Here is a 26,600-nt window from a genome sequence, read left to right on the forward strand (position 1 = left end):
GCAAAGGAAGTAAGAAGCTACAATTTGCACATATGAAATATATTTCAAATGATCATGACGTGATTTGACAGAAAATTCAAGATATCAGGCTTTTTTTAGTGGACTCTTACAAAAAAAAAGTCAATTTAGGATACGCTCGAAAAAGTAACAAGCCATGATGCCTCCAATGGTCAAAATCGGGTTAAATTAAAAAAAAAAAGGAATAATAGTTTTGTACACAGAAATTCAAAAGATTGTCTCAAGATTGTCTATGAAAAGTTTTAAAAAAAATACAGTAAAATACATTTTTCTAAACTAAAATCTCTTCTCCTAGTAACATTTTGCCAAAAAATTAACAATAATTTAAAAAGATTCATACTTTGTATTGCGTTTCATTCATTTGAAAATAAAATCTTTGCCACAAACAAACTTTGGGTTACTTTGAAATCCTTGAACGCCTGAATGTATGCTCTACTATAATGAAGTTGGTTCAAATCCAACGCTCTATAAAAAAGCTGAATTATCGTTTTCCAATCATTCTATTGGTTGACGTGTCAAAAGTTTTGTTTTGTTTCATGTGTTGGCTGGTTAGAGATTGTCAAGTTGAAATATCTTTGTTTTTCTACTTTTGCTACGTGTTTATTTTACTGACATCAATTAAAACTAAATGTATGTGACGTATCTTATATAAAGTAGGATAATTTTTTTTTTCAATTTATGTTTGTCTGCAGTTTTTAAATATTAGAAGAGACTGTGATAATACCGGTAAGAAAATTGTTATAATTGTAGCTAAAATACCTCCATGAGATTCAGTTGATTTCAAGATGTTTGTTTGTCTCAAATCATGTCAACTCGTCAACGACTAGCGGAATCCGAATAAAAAAAGGCAACCATTTTGAGCATATTTGGATTAAAGTAAACAATTATCAGCAATACAAACAGCAAAAAAACATCTTGATATTTGAACTACTGATGTTTGATAAGTGAAACTAAAGGTAAAAATCACATTTTCATGTGTATCATGTGTTAATTCATGTGAAATCATATTTCTCTGAAATGTTAAATGTTATTACATTGACCGCTTAAAAATACGTTTCCAAAATGTTGTAGCAAAGTTTAGAGAAAAAATACTAAATTAAACAATAAACAAGGCCGTTTTAAGGGGAGGGGGAGCTATTGCCCCCTGACTCAGGGCCCCCCGAGGAAAATAAAAATTTAAACATTATTCATACTGCTACAAGTTTAAGAAAACTAGAAAAAATAATGAAAATTGGAATTAAAATGTTCAATATAACAGGCAAAGGAGCCCCCTTGAAATAAAATCTTGAATAGTTTCACTCTCCTAAAAGTCAAGGGGCACCCTAGGGTAATCATTACATAATTTTCCCGCAATTGTTTGGCTGAACAAATTTTTACAATATTTGGCAATATCAAGACAAATAATCCGGATAAGTCTAAGCAGAATTCGATGAAAAATTGAAAAAAAATCTATAAGAAAGTGACTTAAACCCCCAAAAATTTTCATTTTTATCGAAGCACGCCAAAAGCGTTCAAATCTCTTTTAAAACTCCAAAAAAAACAATTTAGATAATTCAAGCACAGACATATTGAGCCTAATTAAGACCTTAGTTTGCTTTATTCGTCTATTTTATTTTGAAAACCCGGGATGTCCGAATAAATTCGGGGAAACTTGAATGCATACTCAACAAATTTGAAAAATTGAAGAGAGCGAAGAAAAACATTTAAAATCCTTTTAAATCGTAAATTTAATCGAGTTTTTTTTAATTAAAAATAACAGAACCAGGAAATCTGGAATGCTCGCTTTGTAAGCATAACAGTGAGTATGAATGATGCAAAATTAATCTTAGTTTTTCGATGATTTTTGAAATATGCGTTGATTTATTCAATTTTAATTTTGAAAAAAAACTGTAGTTGACAAAATTGAGTTTCGATATTGAAATTTAACTACAATTTGAAGATTTGAAATTCTATCTGAAATTTTCCAACTGATTAAACCCAAATTTCAAACTTTTGATTCTAATGCACACTTTTTTTTAAATTAATCCTCTACCAATGGCAATACCCTGAATTCAGCTTGACCATCCTCAAATTATTATTATTAAAAAACGCTCTCATAGTTCAATTGCGAGTTCTATGTCTTGAAAATTTAATTTCCATTCTGAAGTATTGTTTTCGAAGGTAACTTTTGTCACGTTACGAAAATCTTTTGCCAAAAGCTTTTTAATGCTTAAGTTTTTAACAGCATTACATGTGTGTATGTGTTTGTGTTCGTTATAAAAAATTTGCAATTCCTGCTTTTCTCTGATTGTAACTTTGTTTCTCAAATTTGTATTTGAATTTAATTTGTAATTTTATAGTACGATTTTAATTTGGCAGCATGAATTGTGGGCCTAAATAAAATTTGATTTTAGTTTTAGAATTTCACTGTTGAACTGTCTGTATCTCCATGAAATTTGAATTTAATTCTGTTGTTTTTTTATTTAAGGTAAGGAATTTATTCTGCTTTCGATGAAGCTCATACCAAGTGAAGGATAATTAAATGAAAAAAGTTTTAATATTTATTTAAAGAACTCTTTGCAGTTTCTCTGAAAGTTTATAATGTTGTGTTCTCTGGGACAGCATATGAAAAAAATGATTCATATCTAGGAGCACGCAGTGAAAAATTGCCTGACCCCCGATGGCTTAATCCGGCCCTGGCAATAAATAAATGTTGACAAAATAATGGATGCACGAATAAGCGATTCACTGCAAAGTTACTTCTGACATTTCCATGGTTAATCTCTCAGTTGATTGAATATTTAATTTTCTACCAATTTTTTGGAAAATGTGGACTAATGCTAAAAAGATTAAGAAGACTTACAAGCTTCCGATAACCTTAAGAAAGATATCTTGTTAAGAAACTGATTAGAACAAAAAAATGAAATAAAAATCATTAAAATTAAGAAAGTGTTGCTGTTTAACATCAAAAACGGTTTTTTTTAGAGTTTTGGTAGATTTTTTGAATAAGAATACTTGAAATCAAATGCCCATTTTAATCAGGGTTTTAAAAAAATAAAAATTCTCAGAATTGCTTGGTCCGAAAACCTTTAAGATTTCTGTAATACCAAATCAACTAAAACTTAGTCTGAATTTAATTCTTATTTTTTTATTTCGTAAGTTTTTTTGAAAATTTCAAATGAAAAATATTTTATTCTATTCAATCTCTACTCCTTGACGTTCCCAAATTCAAAAATTTGAAATTGATTTCTTAGAAAAACTCGCTTTCCAATTCTCTCACTCTTACTTTTTTTTCAGAGTGTACCTTGTAAACACGCTGTAGAAAACTTTCTCCCACATGGATCTCATCAAGATGTTGGAGGATTCCTGTGATTCGTTGGGCGACGCATCATCATCAACATCAACCGGCTATAGCTCTGCGATCGACTCTCCTCATTTTGACTTGGAAGAATTCCTCCAACACCAATCAGACAATTCGGCCTCACAGTCACCGGTTTATGCGGATTCGGGGTACGATGCCCCTACTGTATCGGCCACATCCAGTTGGATCGATGTCGAGCAGCTGGATCCAAATATTGCTGTGAAGGACTTCCAGCACCTACCGAACTCCGAATCTAATCATTGGAACAGTGGATACGTTAATACGTTACAAGAAAATGTGGGGACCACCGAATTCGGTACGGTTCTTCCTAGCTTTGCTCATTTCACAAATGGTTCGGTTCAAAGTCTTTCATCGAATAGTCTGGACAATTCCTATCCTGTCAAGGTTGACCTAACGACAAGAAATGCTGTAGAACACGCCGAACTAGATAACACCCAAGTGGTCGTTACACCAAATGCTATTTCTATTGACAACAGCGCTCTGCAGTCTTGGACTCGTCACTTGCATTACGTGGCTTCAAACGCATTAAATTATCCTCAAACAGAGGTGTATCAAGATAACCATTTTGGAAGTGTTCATTCAATGGCCACTAATGAGATTAATCACCATTCAAGTGTCATTGACATTGACCAGTACCAACGAGAATCCCATCAGCAGCTTGTCGAACAACCTAGCAACAACTACCACATTCCATCGACGATGCAACCTGTTCAAATAATTACCATGACTATTCTCCCAGATTCGACCTTCAACGTCAACAACCTCTCAGAACAACTACCGAACACCGAAGCACAAGACACGAACACTCCAACAACTCTACACCAAGTGCAACCACCACTCCTAATCGCCAAACCAAAGTCAAAACGCATTAGAAGTCCGGAACCCCAAGAAACCGGGCACGAGTTCGTCGAAGATGCTCAACTTGGCACCCTACGAGCGGTAAGACGGGAACCTCCAACGAAACCAACTCGGGGTAGAAAACCGCAACCGATCCGATACGAAATGGCTAGCGAACATTACTGCCTCCCATGCAAGAAGAACTTCCGCTCCAAGGGCGGACTGGTTCAGCACAACAGATACGTCCATCCGGAGACGGCACGCCTTCATCGGTGCGAGGAGTGTGGCAAAAAATTCGAAACCCTAGAAAAGTTGACAAACCACTCAGCCCGACACAAACAGGGTAAAGACTTCAAATGCGGCTTATGCGAGAAAGACTTCAACCACATGTGCGACCTGAGGCGCCATTATGTGAGCATACACGAGCGAGGGGAAAAGCTATTCCGCTGTCGATTTTGTGGGAAGTGTTTCGGTCGGCAGGATCACTGTCGGAAGCACGAAGTCGGTCACAAGAATCGTACCGTGAAGCGGTCGAATGAGGTTACTGGTTTGCAGCCAATGGGAAACGAAGTTGCTAAAGACGAAGAAGGTGGAGGAGTCGTTGAAGCCGATTTGTCATTGGACTCGTCGGGAATAGAAAAAGATAGGACCGTAAGTGATGATTTGAAAGTTGTTTTGTAGTGTGTTTTAAAGTTTATTATATTTTGATAATCTTGTCAAATTGAGAATATAAACGTTTTATGTGATCTGTTTTTCCAAACTTATTCAATTTTTCTACTATGATTAAAAAAAGAAATAGTCTCAAAATTTGATCAAATGAGCTACTCGTCACTCTATACTCTAGGAAAAAAAAACGAACACAAACACATACAGGATCTCAATGAAACATGATGTTTCCTAGAAGAGATTCCTTTTTTCTTAACTCTAAGCGTACATCTTTCGAGGATATGATGACTAGCATCTTCCAAATGCTATAACCACCAACCCACCGAAAGTGTACTATGTATGCCGTGACCGGGATTCGATCTCATAACCCCTGGCCTAGAAGACTTGAAGGCCGCTGTTAATGTGAGTAAATGGTTAATTATGGTGCGTTAAATAAAGTTAGTGTGGTTTCATTCGCTTTTCATTTTGTGCACATCCCTGAGCTAAAGGGTGATACGGTCAAAATTTGGTTGATATCAACTTGACGTATTTCTTTCAATTTTGCATTTAAAAAACCTGAACACCCTTCATATTGAAAGTGTGTGTGTGTGTGTGTGTGTGTGTGTGTGTGTGTGTGTGTGTGTGTGTGTGTGTGTGTGTGTGTGTGTGTGTGTGTGTGTGTGTGTGTGTGTGTGTGTGTGTGTGTGTGTGTGTGTGTGTGTGTGTGTGTGTGTGTGTGTGTGTGTGTGTGTGTGTGTGTGTGTGTGTGTGTGTGTGTGTGTGTGTGTGTGTGTGTGTGTGTGTGTGTGTGTGTGTGTGTGTGTGTGTGTGTGTGTGTGTGTGTGTGTGTGTGTGTGTGTGTGTGTGTGTGTGTGTGTGTGTGTGTGTGTGTGTGTGTGTGTGTGTGTGTGTGTGTGTGTGTGTGTGTGTGTAATGTTGCTCCCTTTTTGATTTTGAAATTCACTCTTCAGTTGTCAAAATGCCGTCCAAGGAAGAAGAGCAGTGTATCAAAATTTTGCTCGCGCATCGAGAAAATCCGAGCTACTCGCACGCAAAGCTGGTAAAATCGCTGAAAGTTGCCAAATCAACCGTTAAAATGTAATTAAAGTGTTTGGGGAACATTTGTCGACAGCCAGGAAGTCTGGATCGGGGGGAAATCGAAAACCGGAAGCCGCTGAGACGACAAAGAGATTTGCCGGTAGTTTCAAGCGAAACCCTAACCTCTCTCTCCGAGATGCCACAAATAAGCTGGATGCATCGTCTACCGCCGTGCATCGAGTCAAAAAACGAGCCGGACTATCGATTTACAAGAAGGTAGTGACTCCAAATCGCGATGATAAACAAAATACGACGGCCAAAGAGCGATCCCGCAGGCTGTACACGACGATGCTGACGAAGTTTGACTGCGTGGTAATGGACGACGAAACCTTAGTCAAAGCCGACTACAAGCAGCTTCCTGGACAGGAGTTTTATACGGCAAAAGGAAGGGGAAAAGTAGCAGATATTTTCAACCACATGAAACTGTCAAAGTTCGTGAAGAAATATCTGGTTTGGCAAGCCATCTCTATCTGTGGCTTGAAAAGCAGCATTTTCATAGCTTCCGGAACTGTCAACCAAGAAATTTACGTGAAAGAGTGTTTGAATAGACGTCTGCTACCTTTCCTGAAGAAACACGGTTGTTCCGTACTTTTTTGGCCGGATTTGGCATCTTGCCATTACGGTAAAAAGGCCATGCAGGTGGTTCCCAAGGAACCTAAAGAAGACCAAAAAAACTGCTAAGGACGAGCAGCAGCTCAAGGCAAACTGGCTTTCTGCGGCGAAGAAAGTGGCTGTACAAAATCTGATGGCAAGGGTTAAGCGTACGGCCCGGCAATTCGGATTTGGAAAAGCGGAAGCCTAACTGAATATTTTTCCTGAATTTTATACTAATGAAACTTGAAAAAGAAATTTAATTTGATTTAAAAAAAATATTTCACCGATTTGAAAAATTTTTGACTTTTTTTTGCCGAACAGTAAAAAAACGATACACAAACGATATTGCGAATTTCAGCCTTCCTCCCCTAAGATCACAGTAGGCGGGGGACGTTGTGCGCTGAAGATAATGTCGTTTGCTTATACCCCGGTAATTTTTAATATCAGACATTTTCCCCGACTTGAAAATAGGTACAAGAAAAGATTCTTTCCATACTTGAGGAAAAACACCGGATTTCAACGATGAGTTGAACAGAAGAAACAAGGGCATACTTAGTTCATTTACAAGATTTTTTAAAAGTAATGGAGGAATTCCATCAGGCCCGGGCCCTTTGGAGCTATCCAGGGAGCAAATTGATTTGTGTATTTCCTCAAGGGTGATTGAATCTACCACAGTCAATGATGCTGAGTCGGAAAAGTAATCGAAAAACGCAGTGTCGCGATCGGCTTCCGAAAAACTGGTGTAAGCACTTTGGAAGAAATTGGCAAATAAATTACATATTTCATGGGAATTATTACCGTTAGCGCTCTCCAAGTGCATACGAGATGGAAAATTATTACTTTTCAATTTGGAACTTACATACTTGAAGAAGCTTCTTGGGTTAGATTTAATGTTTTCCTCTGTTTTCCTATTATGTTCTTCGAAGGAGGTATTTATACATATGGCTAGTTGGTTGCATGCTTCTTGATATTCTAAACTATTAGCTAGCGATGGTGTCTTTTACCAGTTTTTATGCGCTTTCTGCTTTTTATTTCTAAGATGCTTTAGCTCTTTTGAAAACCATGGCGGATTTCTGTTATTATTCGTTCGTCGCTTTATTTTTATTGGGACATATTTACTCAAGATATTACCAAGAATTTTATAAAAAATATCTACCTGATTGACAGTTTGATTTTCGCTTTGAAATGATGATTGCCAATTAACTGATTGTAATTTAGTTTTAATCATCGTGTAATTTGCATGGAAAAAGTCAAGGGTCTCCTCATATTCGTATTCTGGTATTCCTTTGTTGTCAGAACATATAATTGAAAATTCGATAGCTGTATGAAAGATCTCATTTTTCCAAATTGGATTAGTAGCCTCCAAAATACAAAAGTCATCAGTCAAGTTTGAAAACAGTAAATCGAGATAGCGATTGCAGGCATTTTTCACATGATTTATTTGATTAAGACATAAGGTAGCAAGATTGTCGAAAAGGAATTGTAATGTTTCATTATCTCCAAAAATCGGTAAGAGGATTGCCTCATTATCTTCATCGGGTAAAAATTGCAGATTCGATTGATTAAAATCGCCATACAGGTGAATTTTGAATTCGGGTTTGAAGTTTTTGAATAATTCTGTAATGCTCAGTAGAAACTTTTGGAAATAATCTTTACTGGCATATTCTGGAGGAAAGTAGATCGATCCAAAAATATGGGTTTCCTTGAAGATTTGAGCTTTTGCCCACACTTGCTCAAATTCTTTGTGCTTTGTTATTTCAATAAGCTCAGAATCGAAAGCAGAGCTTATTGCTACTACAACGCCTCCGCCTGATTTCTTGTCACAAATTGAAATTTCTGTCATCTCTGTAGACATTATAACGCGATCCAAAAATTTCCTCGCTTTTTATACTATCATCCCAGCTTGTTTCGGTTCCTAAAATAATAGTATAATTACTTGCTACTAAATTTTTATGAATTGTGTTTAGTTTAGATGCGCTTCGCATTCTATTAAAGTTTTGGCAATATGCCACAATTTCTTTATTATTGATAACTTGTTGATCGCGCGAACGAACATGATCCGCTTTGTTGACAAAAACAGGGGAGCTAGTGCTTACATCGGCACGCGTCGGTTCGGCAGAAAATATGGGTTGTTATACATTACCGGGTTGAAATATAATGCCGATGGGTCGTGGTGACAGCACGGTGCAACTAGAGGTGCGGTGAATGGCGTGGGGAGCTGATTGAAGGTAGCGTAAGGAGCAGGTGGCACTGTCGTCATCGTGTTACTGTTCTGGTATGTTGATGAGTTCGGAAGATGTGGAGAGACCGGGGGTGGCGCAGGAATATTTGAAGGTCTTTTCCGATGCCGTGGCACATTTGATGAAGCAGAACTAGGACCGGGGTTCAATGTTTCTCCCCGTTGGAAGTTGATGAAGGTCGGGATCTTCGCTTTCGGAGTTGATTTTCTATTAAAAGCTACTTTTGCGGCAGCCAGTAGCTCTTTATCAGTAGTGGCTCTTGCTTTTGAAGAATTTTTTACGGGGGATTGTTTTCGTAACTGCTTCTGTTGTTTTCTTGATAGGAAGATTTCTTTTTGTCGTTGTTGATGCTGCTGTTTTTATGCTGTTTTCGCCTGGCTTTTTCTGCGGCCTTGACTTGAGCTGCACGCTTCCTTTTCCTTTCGTCGTATTCTTCCCAGTACTGTTGAGATTTCCAAAGCATTTTGTTTCCAATTCGTCTCCAGCCGCTAGACGAAGCAGATGGGTTTACCCTTGATGACGAAGCAATTTCCTCGGCTAGAGTTGGTCCTGAGTCGTGTTGATGATCAGCCGGTTTGGCTTTCACAGCGTCGTGAATGGTCCTCGTTTACACCAGGATTCCTCACTGTAGCTCTTAACGCGTTCAGTTCTACCACGATTGACTGGAGCGTAGGAGTGAGCTCCTGTTCAAAATTTATATAGCAGCTACGGTGTTGTTCTCCTATTTCCAGTCTTAGACTATCAAGGTCCGCTTGTATGTCTATTGGTGATTGACTGGCTGCTAATATTGTTAAAACTGCCTGGCTGAAGTCAGCCTTCAACGAACGACTATCCTCGTTGCAGGACTGGACAATTTCATGTATTGTCGCCGTGTTGGACAGTTCCAATTTTTTAAGCGATGACAGCTCTTTTTTTAGACCGTTTATTTGATTTGAGAGCGTATCTATACCCTCAATCAAGGTCTCCAGGGATGAAAATTTCACTAATTGTGAGCTAATTCTCTCCTGGGAGCTGTTTTGGAGTTTAAGTTGCTCCATTATTTCATTCTGTCGAGACATTAATCTCGACAGATCTATCTGGTCCTTTATTGAATGCTGACAGTCATAGCAGACTGGCAGCATAAATCGCCTTATAGACTCCTCGCAATTCCGCTGCACTCCGATGCAGGCGGCGTGGAATCTTCGATGACAGGGACCCGTACACGTCCAAAGGTGGACGCCATCGATAACATCGCAGGTTGGAATTTGACACTTTGGCATTTTTTTTTCCTCGTACAGTTAACACGACACAAAAAAGGTAATTAAACAAACGTTGGCACTTTGATATACGCGGCGGCTTTAGGGAACACTAATTAATTAGAATTGACAGAGGTGCGCGAAAATACGTCTATACTGTACGACGACTGAATACTGAAAATGATTACTGCCTGCCTTACATACACACGCTACATATACAAAGCTGCTACACTCAGGCAAATTCTTATTACAATTTTCATAAGATGCGTCTTATGAACCACTTTTTAGAGTGCAAAATTGGTTTTCATAAGAGTCTTATGAAATTGTTTCAATTTTCATAGGAACTTCTTATGAAAAATAGAAGAAACGACATTGCGAAAACAAAATGAACACATTCACTAATTCCTTCAGTTTTTTCATCGTCAGCCGAAGAACTCATTGTTAAATTATGTTTTCCTAAATGCATAGTTTAATGTGATTGTGGTCTTTTAAATGGTAAGTTTGAGTTGAAGTTTCTATTTTTGCTAACGTTGAATATTTTTGGTTTACTTTTCAGCATACCGACCGGCAAAAAGCGCAAGGCCAAAACATCGGATGCGGCAATTTTTTTATTGAAACCGGGTGTCGATTTACTGCTGATGGTGACCATTGTGCATGCATGAAGTTATTTCAAACGAATTTGACGAAAAATAAAAAGTAAACAACAAATAATTTGAATTTTTATCATTATACATTATACACGTGACATTTCCTGTTTCCATAAGATCCTCTTATGAAAAGCAAAAACCGCTCATTGAAGTTAGTGTTCATCTCAGAATTCATTCGCGTCATAAGACAATTTTATGAATTTCAATGATTTTTCTTATGGCGCCACTTCATAAGAGAATCTTATGGCATGCATAATAGTATTTTTCTGAGTGTAAAGCCGAGCAGCTTGGCCGGTGGTTGTTTGCCGGTGGATTGAAATAAGGGAATGTTTAGGCTTCTGCTACATATACATGTACAGTGCTCGGATCGCTGGCTGCCTGGTGTTGACGATTTTTTTCCATCCTTCTTCGTCTTGTGATGCGATTGGGAGGGACGTGAAAACGTTTTTTTTTTTGTTTCCTTCAATTATACGCTGAGAAGTTAATGCCGGCGGTTCCAAAACGAATTGTCCCAGGACGCGTTGTTTTCTTATTTATGCCAATGATGCTATGATATCGATTACTCACGATTGGCATAAAAGCAAAATTTTTGGTGTACCGGGTGCCTTTCGCTATTGACCGAGCATCTTCGATCTATCCAACTACTTGTTCGAACGTTATTATTATTTTTTTTTTTTTCATAATAAATGGATTATCAGGTAGACCACAATTCTCACATGCAAATTTCATCACTATTACTGACAGTTCTCCGTTGATCGAATCCATCTATTCTGGCAATTTGCGACTATCGAAACTACTGTCAATTGTTTTTGCTACGTTGGCAGAGATATTCCAAGAACTTCTCAAATAAGATTCGGGCTCAGAGGTGGAAGAACCATCCCCTGCCTGCGGCCATCTCACAGTCAGCCGAAGTCAACTACTAGCCATTTCCCTTTTTAACTAAGTCACAAGCCACTCACACTAGATATCACCACGTTCTCTTAATCACGTGGTGGTAAAAGACTCATTTGGACTTTTAACAGTTTTTAACTGAATTGCCCGGTCGAGGAAAACAAAAATTAAAAAAAACTTCAACTTCCCAGCTGATTAACACGTTTGATCGACAATTGGTTCACAAACCCGATTTCCCGTTAATACAAAATGAAGATTGTCCAGAAAAACACAACTGTTCTCGTTGAAAGTTGGGAGTGAACTGGTTTTACTACCTTTAAGTTAAAGGTTAAAGACTTTAACTTTCTAAATCGTTAGAAATGTTAAACTTCATCTACACCTCCTTTACGTCTTTGTGCTCGTAAATCAATTTGAATGAAAATAGTCTTAAAGTTGTTCGAGTTGTGTCCCATTTTCTTCATAATAGATTCTTGAAACTATTATGGAAACCATCTCTCACCCGAAAATACTCTCGGATACCATGTTTTATTTCATTGGAGTTTCAAAGGAAACGCCTGCATTTCTATACATGAAATAATCAGAATTCACAATCGGTCTAAATTCCTTCATTTCAAATTCCTTTCTGAGCTTGGGTCGATGCACAAAATGAGAAATTGGTTTCGATGATTCTTCATTCAATACAGATTATTTTCCCTTACATGAATAGCCGAAGTTTTTGTTCTTTCTACACAGTAATAAATAATCGACAAACATTGTGACAATGCGTTTATTCAATTTTCTCAATCCGGTTGTAACACTTTAGCACCATTTTTAGCCCTTTGGTGGTGGTTTGTTTGATCCGGAACCGGGATTGGCATTCGGGCTCGCCATGGCAGCCGCAATGCAAGCGACTACGAAGAACAACGTCTTGAACATCATCTTGATTTGGTTTAGGCCTTCTGCTTTCCGTTGCGTGAAGTGATAACTGCTCAAGCAAAGCTTCTGCTTTTATACGAATTCGAACTGAAGATTTGGCTCAGTGACGCAATGCTGAGCTAATGAGACAGCATGTACGCGATGTTATTTTTTCAATCTCGAAATAAAGTTACTTGAATAATAGCTGCATAAAATGATTAACTGTCTTATCGATTTTAGCGGATTAATTAATTTCATATTTTCAGCCATTAAGTATTCAAAATTTCTTATAACTTTGTACAAATTTGAGCCATTCTAATAAGGATGAGTAATCAAATTTTTTGAGTTTATCAACAGATTATTGACACAACAACTAAATTTTGCCGCCTGTATACAGACAAGTGAGAATTTAATAAAATGTTTGAATTTCAGATTTTTCTTTGAAGGTATTTACACAGATTGGTCAGGCCAACAGGGTATGCCGATGGCCTAGAAATTCGATTCATTTTGGTCGGTTCAACAAAGTGTTTTGTGATTCAAAGTTTTTACATCTGTTCAATTTCATTTTCGTTTCTGACAAGGATTTTTTAAAGTTTTTTAATACGTTTAAGGGAACTCGGGTAAATTGAGGCCCTTCTCGCTACGCGATGTTACTATTCGACTCAACAATCTGTTGTACACCAGAATCAATCATTTTTGTGCTTTTTCTGATGCATTCTGTTAATCATAAGCGGTGTTCTTCATTTGAATCGGCAGTATGTTTTAAGATGATCGAATGTTTTTGCATTTTTTTTCTGACAGATTCTCTTTTAATCCAATAATTTTTAAGACTTATGATTTTTATGAAATAAGGGAAATTGCAACAAAAAAGACAGTTCATAATGAGAGCCTTGCTCGTCCAATTTTTCTTCATTCCCGCAGTTTCACTCTCCTTATCAAATGAGAATTTTGAATTATGATTAACATCTGATTCAGTGATTTGAACCTCTGATATACATAGCAATTTCGTTTGTAACAATGTTTTTATTTTATATTTCAATTACAATAATGGAGAAAATCGGGGTTTTTCAAGCTCTTCGCTTCAACTGAACACTAAGTGGTGTACTTCATTTCTTACTCCTGATCCTGATTCCGAACCTAATTCTACTTGTCAACCTGGTCTTGGTTCTGAACCTGATCCTGATCTTAATCATGATCCTGATCATTATACTGATGCTGATTCTTATCCTTATCCTGATCCTTTTCCTAATCCCGATCTAGATCTCTGGTAATCCTCTCAGAGTTTCAATATCACACTATAATGAAATTGACGACTTGTTACTTTTTTCAGGCATTATAAACTGCATTGTTATTTTTTATGAACGCATTCTATAAGGCCAGATACCTTAAAAAAACCTCTAATATGGGTTGTGAGTCTACTTAATTTAAAAAAAAAAACCTTATTGACATCTGGACTGTAAATTTAACACTCATCACTTAAAATTACCAAATCTCGAATGTTTCTCGGCCGATTTGTACAAAATTTATGGTTTTGTAAATGTAACTCAGATATGATTATCAGACAGCATTCAAGTAGAATCATTTGTTTTTACGTTATTCAAAGTCGAAAAAAAATTGAAAAAAATGCTCCAGGCAAAGGCTGTACATCAGAATGAAAGAAAAAAAAATAACACTTAATGCATTAGTAAACATAATCACGTTTAATTCGTTTTCTTTTCTTCATCTGTGAATAACGTTAAAATAAATGATTGCAAAAAATAAAATCATTCTTCTTATGGGTGCTAATTTGTCACATACCAATTGTTTTATTAAATTAATTTTATAAGTGACACTTTACCATCCTTATGGCTTTCGTGTCGGGCATACAAACTGTGTAAACAAACAAATCTTCGAATGAATTCATATAAAAGCAGAAGCTTTACTTGAGCAGATATCACTTCACGCAACGGAAAGCAGAAGAAAACAACCTATCCAAGATGATGTTCAAGACTTTGTTCTTCGTAGTCGCTTGCATTGCGGCTGCCATGGCGAGCCCGAATGCCAATCCCGGTTCCGGATCAAACAAACCACCACCAAAGGGCTAAAAAATTGTTAAAGAGTGTTACGGATTGAGAGAATTGAATAAACGCATTGTCACAACCATTGTCTATATTTCTTTTTTTACTTCGAAGAAAGAATATTTGGTACAAAAAACAACGATTTCTCAAATATGACGGGCCTGTGACATAGGCAACTGACTTGCCAACTGAGCTATATCATAAAGCTCAGTTGGCAAGTCAGTTGCCTGTTGAGCCGATGTTCTCGAATTAGAGCCCCAAGAATAACACCCAAAATGCGCTGAATAGTGTACCAAAGTTGATATGATTGGTAATGCACTGCTGGCATAAAGACTCGAGCTCCCAAGCAAATGATGCATGACTAAGCTTGCCAGATTGCCCGGTTTTATCCGGGTTTGCCCGGATATTTGATGCAAAATTTCGAGAAAGTCCGGTCCGGCCCGGTTGCCCGGATATCGTGAAAAAAGTCCGGATATTGCCCGGATTTTTTCACAATTTTCACAAAGAAACCAAAAAAAAATCAAAATTTTTGAGTAAGTTTCGGCAAAATCGATTAACGGTATGGAAATTTTCAACGGTTGTTTCAAATAATTTCGCTGTTTTACCTTTATAAACCTTTAAATATTTAAGTGTTCCAACAAGTTTTTGGAAGTCTGCAATTACATTAATAAAATAATAATTTCAATTTTTTTTTCATTTTTTCTTTGCTCTTATGTATAATTAAATCTAAATTTTGCCCGGTTTTTGCCCGGTTTTTGGATTTGAAAAATTGTAATCCATGCCCAGATTTTGCCAGGTTTTTTTGGAAAAATGCCCGGAATTGCTAGGCCCGGATGGGAGTGGAAAAAATTCTGGCAACCTTATGCATGACCCTTACATTCAAGTGAAACAAGAATTACATTTTATGAGATTTTCATCCTATTGGATAATTCATCCCCGAAAAAAAATTAGTGAGAATCGAACTCACTTCAACACCTCATCTCAGTTTGCCAGTCCGATATGTTACCCAATGCACCATCTGAGTCGGTCAGCAAACGAAGGTTTTTTGTCATTTTTGTTCTGCCACCGCTGATAACCAAAAAGTGCAATGCAGGCAACCGCCCTTTGGCCGGCCGTTGATTTCATCCTTCTTTGTCTTTGATGGAAAAGGAATGATAATGAGAGGGGAATGGGGAGGGAAGGGAATCAAGAAACTACTATTATCCTGGCAGTTGGATTTTTGTCGTCGGATTTTTTTTATAATACCGGTTGACATACTCACACAGCGATCGGTACATCATTTGACAATATGCTTGCTGGTTGATTGTTTCCATCCTGTTTTGTCTTGTGATAGGGTGATATGGGATATGATTTATTTGGTTTGGTTCTGAGACAAATGCAAAACTTCTGAGGACGAGGAGACAATGCAAGTTATTGGAATGCTTGTTAATGCGGATGCGGCATAGAACTTTATACCGATAGTTCCACCTCCAAGGAAGTGCATTATTGAAGTAGAGTCTGATTTGTGGGTGTAGTTGTGACACATTTGCAGCGAAAAAACTAGATAACTCGTATTTGTTATGTAATGTTAAAATTGTTGTTTCATTTTATTTATTTATTACACATCAACGGAACACATATTGGTCCAAATGATGACTTAAAATCATATAAAAAGAGTACTAAGTCTAATTACAGGGTTCTCAAAACACTTAAAACTTTACTACGGAAAACATCTCTCGAAACGTCGAAGTCGAAGTGCTCAGAAAAATGGTTGAATGTTTTCATAAGACCGATGATAGCGCTATTAGCTCCATAAATGTTCAAACAAATGGGAACATACAATCGAAGATCTTGGTTTCCAAGTCCTCGGGGTCGCACACTTAGAGGAATGGCTTCTAGGAGCGTGGGGCAGTCAATTCTCGTTGTCAAGAGATCGGCGACGAAGGAAGCCCGTGCTGCGTTTCTGCGGGCTTGAAGAGTGTCTATGTCTATGAGGCGGCATCGATGTTCATAGCTTGGCAAGTGAAACGGGTCTTGCCAAGGCAGGTGTCTAAGGGCGAATCGCAAGAAGCTCCGCTGTATAGCGTCGATCCGTTCGGCCCCATTCTGGTAGTAGGAACGCCAAACAGCTGATGCATATTCAAGGACAGAGCGAACAATACTGCAATACAAACTTTTCAGGCAATGCACATCTTTGAAGTCCTTGAGCACTCGAAATAAGAATCCAAGACTTCTCGAGGCTTTGTCGACAACGTAGTTTGTGTATGTCTTGAATTCCAGCTTCCAGTCTAGAATTACACCCAGATCGTTGATGTGTTCTATGCGTGCGATTGGCTCATTTCCGAGGAAGTACTCAGCAGAAAAAGGCTGCTAGTTTCTTGAAAAGCTGATGACTGCACATTTACTGCGATTCAAAGGCAGGCAGTTTATATCACATCAGTGTGCGATGAGGTTAAATTGATTTTGTAGGAAATCGCATCGTTGAAGTAGATTAAGAAGATAATCGGCCCTAAATGGCTTCCCTGAGGCACACCAGAAGAAGCAGAGAATTGTCTGGAGAAAAAGTCCTCCGTGCGAACTGTTAATTTACGTCCTGATAGGTATGTAGCTCCGGAACCAGTCAAGAAGAGTTCCACAGAAACCTAGGCATTCGAGCTTTCCGATATTGCTATCGTGGTTGACTTTATCGAATGCCGCAGATAAATCGGTGTGAATAGCGTCGGTTTGAGAACTCGCCGCAAAACTTTCATGCACGGAAGAAGTAAACGTCAGAAGGTTAGTTGTCGTGAAGCACTTGGTGTTGATCGTCGGATAAAATATTCTTACAGGACAAGAAAATCGGGTCCAAGACCACTAATTCGAATAGTTTGGCTAATGCCGAGATCACCCGGTAGTTGATGACATCTCTCCTGTTACCTTTTTTGCCTTTCTTTCAGAAAGGTATAGTTATCGGTCGATTTGGAAGATCATTAATTATGGGTCTTAGATATACCTTTATAGGTACCTATCGAATCAGCTCGACGAGTTCTGTCGATGTCAGTGTATTTGTATGTATTGGTGTGATTTTTTTATAAACTTTGTCACTACGTTTTTGCGAAACTGGGAAGTACAATAAAAATGATTTTTGTCTTAAAAAATTTGATTTTTTTCCCTCTTCAATGTATAAAAGAAAGAAAAAAAAACAAAATAGTTTGAAAAATAAATTTTCATAGTAATTATCATCAAATCATCACACCAAAAAACGTGTCAATTGGGCTTGCTAGCCACAACCAGCAATCACTAAAATCAAGATGATCGTATATATGACGTCAAATTATACATGACGTCATTTACACGATGTGCGCGCTCGCTGTGTATAGTGGTAAAAAGTTACAGCCTCCACTCCCACTCATGATGTCTTCATGACGACATAACGAGCGGAAGGAAGGAGTAGGAAAGATTGGTAAAATTACTAATTTAATTTTTAAATTCACTTTTGTACCAGTTCAGTGTTAACCGAACCGGTTTCAAAAATTTTAGGGCCGAAGCTCCTAACCATATTCATTAAGGGGTACAACCCCAAACTTAACATATCCAATCGATAGGTCTTATATCCGACATCCGCATTTTTCTGCAGCGATGGCGGGCGATACTTCGCCCAACGCTGTATTCGCAAGCAAAGGTTTCCCTTAGAAGGAGAAACCACATAAGAGACGCGAGCGGAGCACACCATCTTAATTTCTCTCATACCGCTCGAGCTTATGTCGTTCGTGAGAGCATAAGAGGAATTGAGTTGGTGTGCATCGTCCGAATCAAACGCCAAAAATTTCTCCATTTAGTAGCATTGACTCAAACTTTTAGCCTGTAACCAAACCGCGATCGTTTTGTGCTAAAATTTTAGAAGGGTTACGACGCAAGCGGGAATCTGTCATATAGTTTTGTAGTAAATTTGGAAAAGGGCTAACGCGCCAAATGTAAACAAATCTAGCGTAATATTTCATAAGGGCGAAACTAGCAGTTAGCTCGGAACGAGAAAAACGCGTTTGAAATTTCGGAACATTTTATCAAATCCTGTTGGAGCATTGCGAGGGGGTGGGAGGGGGGGGGGGGTACAGAATTGAATAGCAAATTGACAAAATTCACAAAATTCACAAAATTGACGAAATATACTAAATTGACAAATTTCGACAAATTGGATAAATTTGACAAATTCGACAAAATTGACAAAATTGTCAAAACTGACAGTAGACAAAATTAACAGTTGACAAAATTGACATATTAAACATTGAACATACCGACACTGTTTATATACCCATTCATATTATAATTCGACTCAAATATTTTTCCAACACAATTTTCAGCTACAATCAATAATTTTAAAATTTTTTAAAGTCTAGAAAAATTTTTAATGATAAAACATGCTTTAGGAAAAAGGCTGTAAATCAGTTATTAAGTGCTCGAAAAAAATTTTGCTTAGTGCCTGAGAAAGTTGAGATTAGAAGCTATATGTTGCACATATGGAACGTTTTTTTAAAAAACTTTCTAAGATCATGGCCAATAAAAATGTAAAAAAAAGTTGCGTAAAACCCGTACTTTTCAATCAATCAACCACCAAAGCTGTTCCTGTTACAGTAGAAAAATTTCAAAAATGAATTGGAAAGTTGAAGTAATTTGTCATATTTTGGCATCTTTAGATTTTGTAAAATACGAAATACATAATTTATGACGAATTTTCAAAGGTAGCTGTTTTTCGAACTTTTTATCAATTTGGATTTTCTGAGACGATTCCTACACCTAAGCTCAGCTTTGCACTGGATTTTGAGTATGTTAACGTAAGGTTCAGGCGATAAAACTATATGCAAAAGAAAGAAAATTTCATACCTAGTTCTAATGGTGTAACCGGTGTAACTGCATTGGCGGTGCAATGCTTAGCAAAAATATGATAAATAAAACAGTGAAGTAGTTTCTGAATTTTGAGAAGTCAGCACAAATTCTTGCTTGGCAGACGGGCGCAGTGGGTGGTAATATCACAAAGCTATTTTGCACACGAAGACGGCTGAAAGGAAACGAAAAAACAAACGAGCATTCGCTCAAATTTTCTTGTTTTACTTTCAGAAATATATTTATTATATTTTTGTAAAGCATGTAATGTAGTTACGTCACTAGAATCGGTATGAAATTTTCTTTCTTTGGCATATAATTTTTTTGCCTAAACCTTACGATAACATAATCAAAATCCAGTGCAAAGCTGAGTTTAGGTGTAGGAATTGTATCAAAAATCCGAATTGATGAAATGTTCGAAAACAGCTACCTTTGAAAATTCGTCATAAATTATGTACTTCGTATTTTACAAAATCTAAAGATGCCAAAATATGACCAATTACGTCAACTTTCCAATTAATTTTTTGAAATTTTTCTACTGTAACAGGAACAGCTTTGGCGGTTGATTGATTGAAAAGTACGGGTTTTACACAACTTTTTTACGTTTTTGTGGGCATGAACTTAAAAAAATTTGATAAAAATTTCCATATATGCAACATATAGATTCTAACTTCAGCTTTCTCAGGCACTAAGTGAAATTGTTTTCGTGCACTAAATAACTGATTTATAGCAATTTTTCTGAAGCATGTTTTTTCATAAAAAATTTCTTGGACTCAAAATAACTTTGAAATAATTGATTGTAGCTGAAAACTGTCTGAGAAACATATTTGAGTCCCATTGGCCTTTCAAAACTATAAATTTTAAAGAAATCGGTTGAGAAACAAGAAAGTTTTAGCGGAAACAGTGTAAACCGTCATTTGACCGCTCGCAGTATGAATAGGTATATACAAAGTGTCGGTTTGTTTAGGGTTAAAGAAACAGAACAAACTGAGCCAGTGAACAAATTGTAATATTGGCAACTTTCCAAAATTTGGTGAAATGTGTTAATTTAATCGGTTTGTTTTTTAAACTTGCCAATGGCAAGATTGAAAACAAACCGATAAAAATTACACATGTCACCAAAATTTCATTAAAGACAAAATTTACAAAGCAAAATCTGACATATTGCGTCAAAAATGACCAAAATTGACAATTGTTACCAGGATCATTGATATCTAATCCGATATCCATTATAAAACCCCGAGGTTCCTTTCATTTGCCGTTAAGGTGCATATCAATTTGAAGGGTCTTACATTTGACATCCGTATTTTTCTGCAGCGATGGCGGGCGATACTTCGCCCAACGCCCAGCAAAGGTTTCCCTTAGAAGGAGAAACCAGATAAGGGACGCGAGCGGACGGAGCACACCATCTTAATTTCTCTCATACCGCTCGAGCTTATGTCGTTCGTGAGAGCATGAGAGGAATCGAGTTGGTGTGCATCGTCCGAATCAAACGCCAAAAATTTCTCCATTTAGTAGCATTGACTCAAACTTTTAGCCTGTGCCCAAACCGCGAACGTTTTGTGCTAAAATTTTAGAGGAGTTACGACTAGAGGTGCCAGATGTCCATATTTATCAGGATTTGTCCTGATTTTCGAGAGACCGTCCTGATTTTTCAAAAACTATCGAATTGTCCTGATTTTTGAAAATTGTCTCTAAAATGTCCTGATTTGTCCTGATTTTCATCAAACTTCTTAAATATGATCGAATTTGTTGTTAAAGTATGAGAAAATCGAATAAATAGCTTATAAAATAGTTAAACCCATTTAACAGATGTAAATCTTCAGTTCAGATGATATTTAAATGGTGTTTTTCGATATGTACTACTGGCCAGCCAACGAGCTGCGTACTGTTGTTGCATAAATCAAAGCGTTTATAGCACTGTATTGCGCCTTTCTTTATGCAATCTTAGCTGAAATTCTTATTATTTTCATGAATTAAGAGGTGTCCTAAAAAATCCTGATTTTTAACATCGCGTTGTCCTGATTTTTGACGAAACCGCCTGGCACCCATGGTTACGACGCAAGCGGGAATCTGTCAGATAATTTTGTAGTAAATTTGAAAAAGGGCGAACGCGCCAAATGTAAACAAACCTAGCGTAGTATTTCATAAGGGCGAAACTAGCAGTTAGCTCTGAACGAGAAAAACGCGTTTGAAATTTCGGAACATTTAATCAAATCCTGTTAGAACATCGCGAGGGGAGGGGGGATGATAAAAAAAATAATGCGAAACACAAATAAATTGGAATAAATAGCACGAAACTTTGTGTGCAACAAAATTGCATATTGCATTATTGCACAAAATCTATAACTCAAGTAATTTTTCATCAAATAAATCAAAAAAATCAAGAGTACAAAAGGTGAAATAATCTTCCCAAATTTGAGTTTAAATTTTGTAATCTATCGGATTTTTGATTTTTTTTCAAAATTCACATAAAATATTTCAAACCTTATCTATCTCCCCCTACGGGTTTTTTTTTGTAAATTTCGGGGTGACAAAAGAAGAAATTGAGCTGTAATGCAGGTCTTCGCACGGTACTTTTTCACTCAGCTGACAACTCGATTTGTTTACATTTGGCCGTACGTCCTTTTGAAATAATCGATACCGCTGCTGATCTCATGCTGGGTAGGGAAAATCGAATCTTATTGGAAAAATGTCATACTGGAATCAACTCATCTAGTAGTAGCGGGACAAGTTGTTGAAGAAAAATATTAAAAATACATATTTTAAATATTGTCGGGTATAAATCGTTATTAAGAAAATTGACAAAATTGACAAAACATATTAACAAAATTGATGAAACAGAAAAAAACTATCCAAAATGACAAAATTGAAAATTGACAAAACTGATAAAAATTTCAAAATTGACAAAATTGACACAATTGGCAAAATTGGTGAAATTGATAAAATTGGCAAAATTGACAAAATTGGCAAAATTGACAAATTTGACAAAATTAACAATATTGACAAAGTTAACAAATCCGGCAAAGTTAACAAATCTGACAAAATTGACAAATCAGGATAATTCACAATTCGAAAGTTTTTGAAAATTCAGACAACCTCTCGAAAGTCAGAACAAATCCTGAAAAATCAAGACACCTGGCACCTCTGACGTGCATTACAATTGTTCAGTTTTTGTTGTTGTTTCTCTTGTGCTCAGAGGTGCCAGGTGTCCTATTAATCAGGATTTGTCCTGATTTTCGAGAGACCGTCATTATTTTTTTTTAAGTTTCAAAAGTTCTCTCTGAGTGAATGAAAAAATTATAAATATGTCTTAACTAAAAAATTTGACAAAATTCTTAAACTCGACAAATTAAACCAAAATGACAAACATGACAAATTTGAAAAAAGAAATGACAAATATAACCAAAATGACGACATTCACAAAATGACAAATTTCACATAATTGACCAAATTTGCAAATTTTACAAAAATGCAAAATCTGTTAAATTTTCTAAACTTGACAAAACTGATTAAAATCGTAAGAATAACAAAATTGAATTTTTTTTCACAAATAAAATTACAAATATTTTTTTACTGATACTGATAGAATTATACAAAACTGACCAAATTTTCAATAGACGCTTTCTTCTAAAAGCAAATCTTGGGGACGGGGACGGGGACTACAGAGACTTGCATAGTGAGTTAGCTTTATATTCGGCAATAACATCTCGAGACCAATCGATCCTAACCCTTCGGATATCGTAAGTTACCCTACTTACGAATCCATCCCTTGAACGTCCCATACAGCTGTTATTAAATGGATATGTTGTAACTTACGGTGACTTGTTGATGAAGCCTTAGCCACAACTGCGGAACGACCGTGCACCCAAGGTGCCTACCATACATACATACAAACAAAATTAACAAAAACTACATGAATTGATAATATTTACAAATCGGACAAATTGGATAACGATGACCAAAATGACAAAAACTATACAAACTTAATATACAAAATTGACCAACTTGACAATTTGCGTTAATTAACAAAACTGACACAAATATGACTAATACATATCTCATGATTGAGAGTAAGTGAGATGCAAATATGCTTCCACCCAACTATTTTTTGCAAATCCCCGTATCCTGCACTACAGAGGTTTCTCAGAATAAACGTTGAATCATTTGAAACACATGGCTGGGCATCCATTTTTTAAATAATATTCTTTAATATGATTTTCGGTTTTTATCAGGAATTAAGTATATTGTGTCTTGCATATGCATCCAAAGATAATTAACACTCTGGAAGAAAGGCTACAATCCACTGTCAAGTGTATTAAATCGGGTTTTATACACCGGAAACATGTAAGCCTCCTTCCATAGTGAGGGGAAGATGGCTCTGTCAAGCGAAGCTTGGAAAATAAGCCTAACAGGAGTCAGCAAAACATGCATGAAACGATTAATAAAAGTAGCAGGTATTCCGTCCGGACCCGTAGAGAAAGAATTTTTGAGCTTAGCTGCTGCTTTTGAGACGACTGCATCCTCAACCATAATGTTGTTTATAGTTAGAGAAACCCAGTGGCGCAATATTCCTGACTGCACTACCCAAGTGTTCAGGGGATGTCGATGCTGTATTATAGATAGACGAGAATTTTCGGCAAAGAGATCACAGATTCCACGATCAGAGTTCGCCGTATTGTCATCCAGAATCATTTGGTTTGGCAGACCAGGTTCGTTCCTCTGACTTTTAACATGTTTCCAGAACGATTTGGGTCTGGACTTGAGATCACGCTGAACTTAAGCTAGATAGTTTTGGTGAAAACGTTTGCTGACTTTTTTGTAAACAGAATTTACATAATCTACGATAAATTTCCTTAGTGTAGGAGGATCTTGATTTGTTAAAACTTCTAAGGGCACATCTCTTTGCCGTCTTTAGTCGTCGTAGTTCAGCCGTGAACCAAGAAGTCCGTATATTCTTTTCAGTAGTGTGTTTTGATACGTGACGATCGATAACGTAATTCAAGATGTGCGAGAAGGTTTCGGCCGCAGCGTTGGGATTAGATAAGTCGAGCTCAGATTCCCAATCGATGGAAACCAGGATACGAGAAATCTCGTCAAAGTCGGCGTTTTTTAAGTCAAAACAGAAGGGTGCTAATTTTGCGACAGGATCAAGTCTAGTGACATCGAGCGAAACCAATAAAGCAGGATGATGGTGTGCCGATTTAACGTACGGAGCGGGAGCCAAAACAACGGACGGCACACGAGTCCCATCGCTGGTGAAGCAGAGATCCAACATACGACCGTTTTCGTTTGTCACGCTGTTAATCTGCCGCAACGTCGCTGTACTCAGGGAGTCTAGTATGACGTTCGAAAGTTGAGCGTACTGGATCCGGATAGAGAAAGTTACTATGGTTGGAGCACCACTTCAAACCGGGCAAAGTGAAATCACCAATCACTAGAATGTCATCTTCGGGTGCACAGAGAGAGCTAACTTTAGATAAGTAGCGCGAAAAAATCGACTGGGTGCAGCTGTCGGTGTGGCTTGGCTTGTGAGAGCCTTTTTGAAATGGCGGACTTGGAAAGATTGCCTGAACAGGTTTTTTGAGCTAGAATCCTTGAACTCTCAGAATAGCACTCCAGCAGGCTATATGCTGGCGTCTAATGCCGCTGGTTTAAGGCTTAAGTCAACGCCGACTTTAAAAGAGACCGACTTGAGTTGGGATAAGTCGGAGTTTTTTTTTACTAAGAGGTGGGTCTCAGCAGCATCGCAGGATAGGCATTCCTTGACAAGGTCTTCGATATCAGCTTCCGTCACGGTATTTTGAAATCTGGCTAAGTAGAGCCAAAAGAGAGCGATTGGCCAATTGCTCATGGGATCTATTGAACTTTTTCCATTTGTGCTGTAACTCTTGGTTCGTTGCATGATGCTTAATAGCAAGTATTAGACAAGCTTTTAATGACTGACGCCAAGTTTCTTGCGATATAAGAGGCTTAAGGTTATAAGGGTGATACGGTCAAAATTTGGTCATGGGACAACGCGTGTAAATCGGTGAAATCGTTTATTTAAAAAATCAAATTAAATTTCTTTTTCAAGTTTAATTAGTATAAAATTCAGGAAAAATATTCAGTTAGGCTTCCGCTTTTCCAAATCCGAATTGCCGGGCCTTACCAGAAAGCCAGTTTGCCTTGAACTGCTGCTCGTCCTTAGCAGTTTTTTTGGTCTTATTTAGGTTCCGCTTGACAATAGCCCAGTATTTCTCAATTGGGCGGAACTCTGGCGTGTTGGGAGGGTTCTTGTCCTTGGGAACCACTTGCACGTTGTTGGCGGCGTACCACTCCATGGCCTTTTTACCGTAATGACAAGATGCCAAATCCGGCCAAAACAGTACGGAACAACCGTGTTTCTTCAGGAAAGACAGCAGACGTTTATTCAAATACTCTTTCACGTATATTTATTGGTTGACAGTCCCGGAAGCTATGAAAATGCTGCTTTTCAAGCCACAGGTACAGATGGCTTGCCAAACCAGATATTTCTTCGTGAACTTTGACAGTTTAATGTGCTTGAAAATATCTGCTACCTTTCCCCTTCCTTTTGCCGTATAAAACTCCTGTCCCGGAAGCTGCTTGTAGTCGGCTTTGACGTAGGTTTCGTCGTCCATTACCACGCAGTCAAACTTCGTCATCATCGTCGTGTACAGCCTCCGGGATCGCGCTTTGGCCGTCGTATTTTGTTTATCATTGCGATTTGGAGTCACTACCTTCTTGTAAGTCGATAGTCCGTCTCGTTTTTTGGCTCGATGCACGGTTGTAGACGATACACCCAGCTTATTTGCGGCATCTCGGAGAGAGGCGTTTCGCTTGAAACTACCGGCAACTCTGTTTGTCATCTCAGCGGCTTCCGGTTTTCGATTTCCCCCCTATCCAGACTTCCTGGCTGTTGACAAACGTTCCCCAAACTCTTTAATTACATTTGTTACGGTTGATTTGGCAACTTTTAGCGATTTTGCCAGCTTTGCGTGCGAGTAGCTCGGATTTTCGCGCGAGCAAAATTTTGACAACTGAAGAGTTAATTCCAAAATCAAAATAGGAGCAACATTCTACACACACACCTTCAAAATGAGGGGTGTTCAGGATTTTTAAATGCAAAATTGAAAGAAATACGTCAAGTTGATATTGACCAAATTTTGACCGTATCACAATTTAAGATAATATTATCACGGAATAAAATAAGTAAAAATTGTATTTTAAAATTAAATTTTCCA

General features: G+C 37.5%; 1 protein-coding gene across 1 annotated transcript; it reads left to right on the top strand.

Annotated features, from left to right (window-relative positions):
- The first annotated feature begins 609 nt into the window (after window positions 1-609).
- Window positions 610-4,897, top strand: LOC129740092 (fez family zinc finger protein erm-like). Its single transcript, XM_055731697.1, has 2 exons — window positions 610-744; window positions 3,295-4,897. Exon 2 carries the CDS (start codon window positions 3,335-3,337, stop codon window positions 4,895-4,897), a length of 1,563 nt encoding a protein of 520 aa, XP_055587672.1. The 5' UTR covers window positions 610-744; window positions 3,295-3,334.
- The last annotated feature ends 21,703 nt before the right edge of the window (window positions 4,898-26,600 follow it).

The sequence above is a fragment of the Uranotaenia lowii genome, chromosome 1 (genome assembly GCF_029784155.1).
Source record: "Uranotaenia lowii strain MFRU-FL chromosome 1, ASM2978415v1, whole genome shotgun sequence".
Classification (NCBI taxonomy): Eukaryota; Metazoa; Arthropoda; class Insecta; order Diptera; family Culicidae; genus Uranotaenia; species Uranotaenia lowii.

What these genes read in the sequence shown, in the direction of transcription:
- LOC129740092 (XM_055731697.1), top strand. Translation starts at nt 3,335, where the DNA reads ATGGATCTCATCAAGATGTTGGAGGATTCCTGTGATTCGTTGGGCGAC.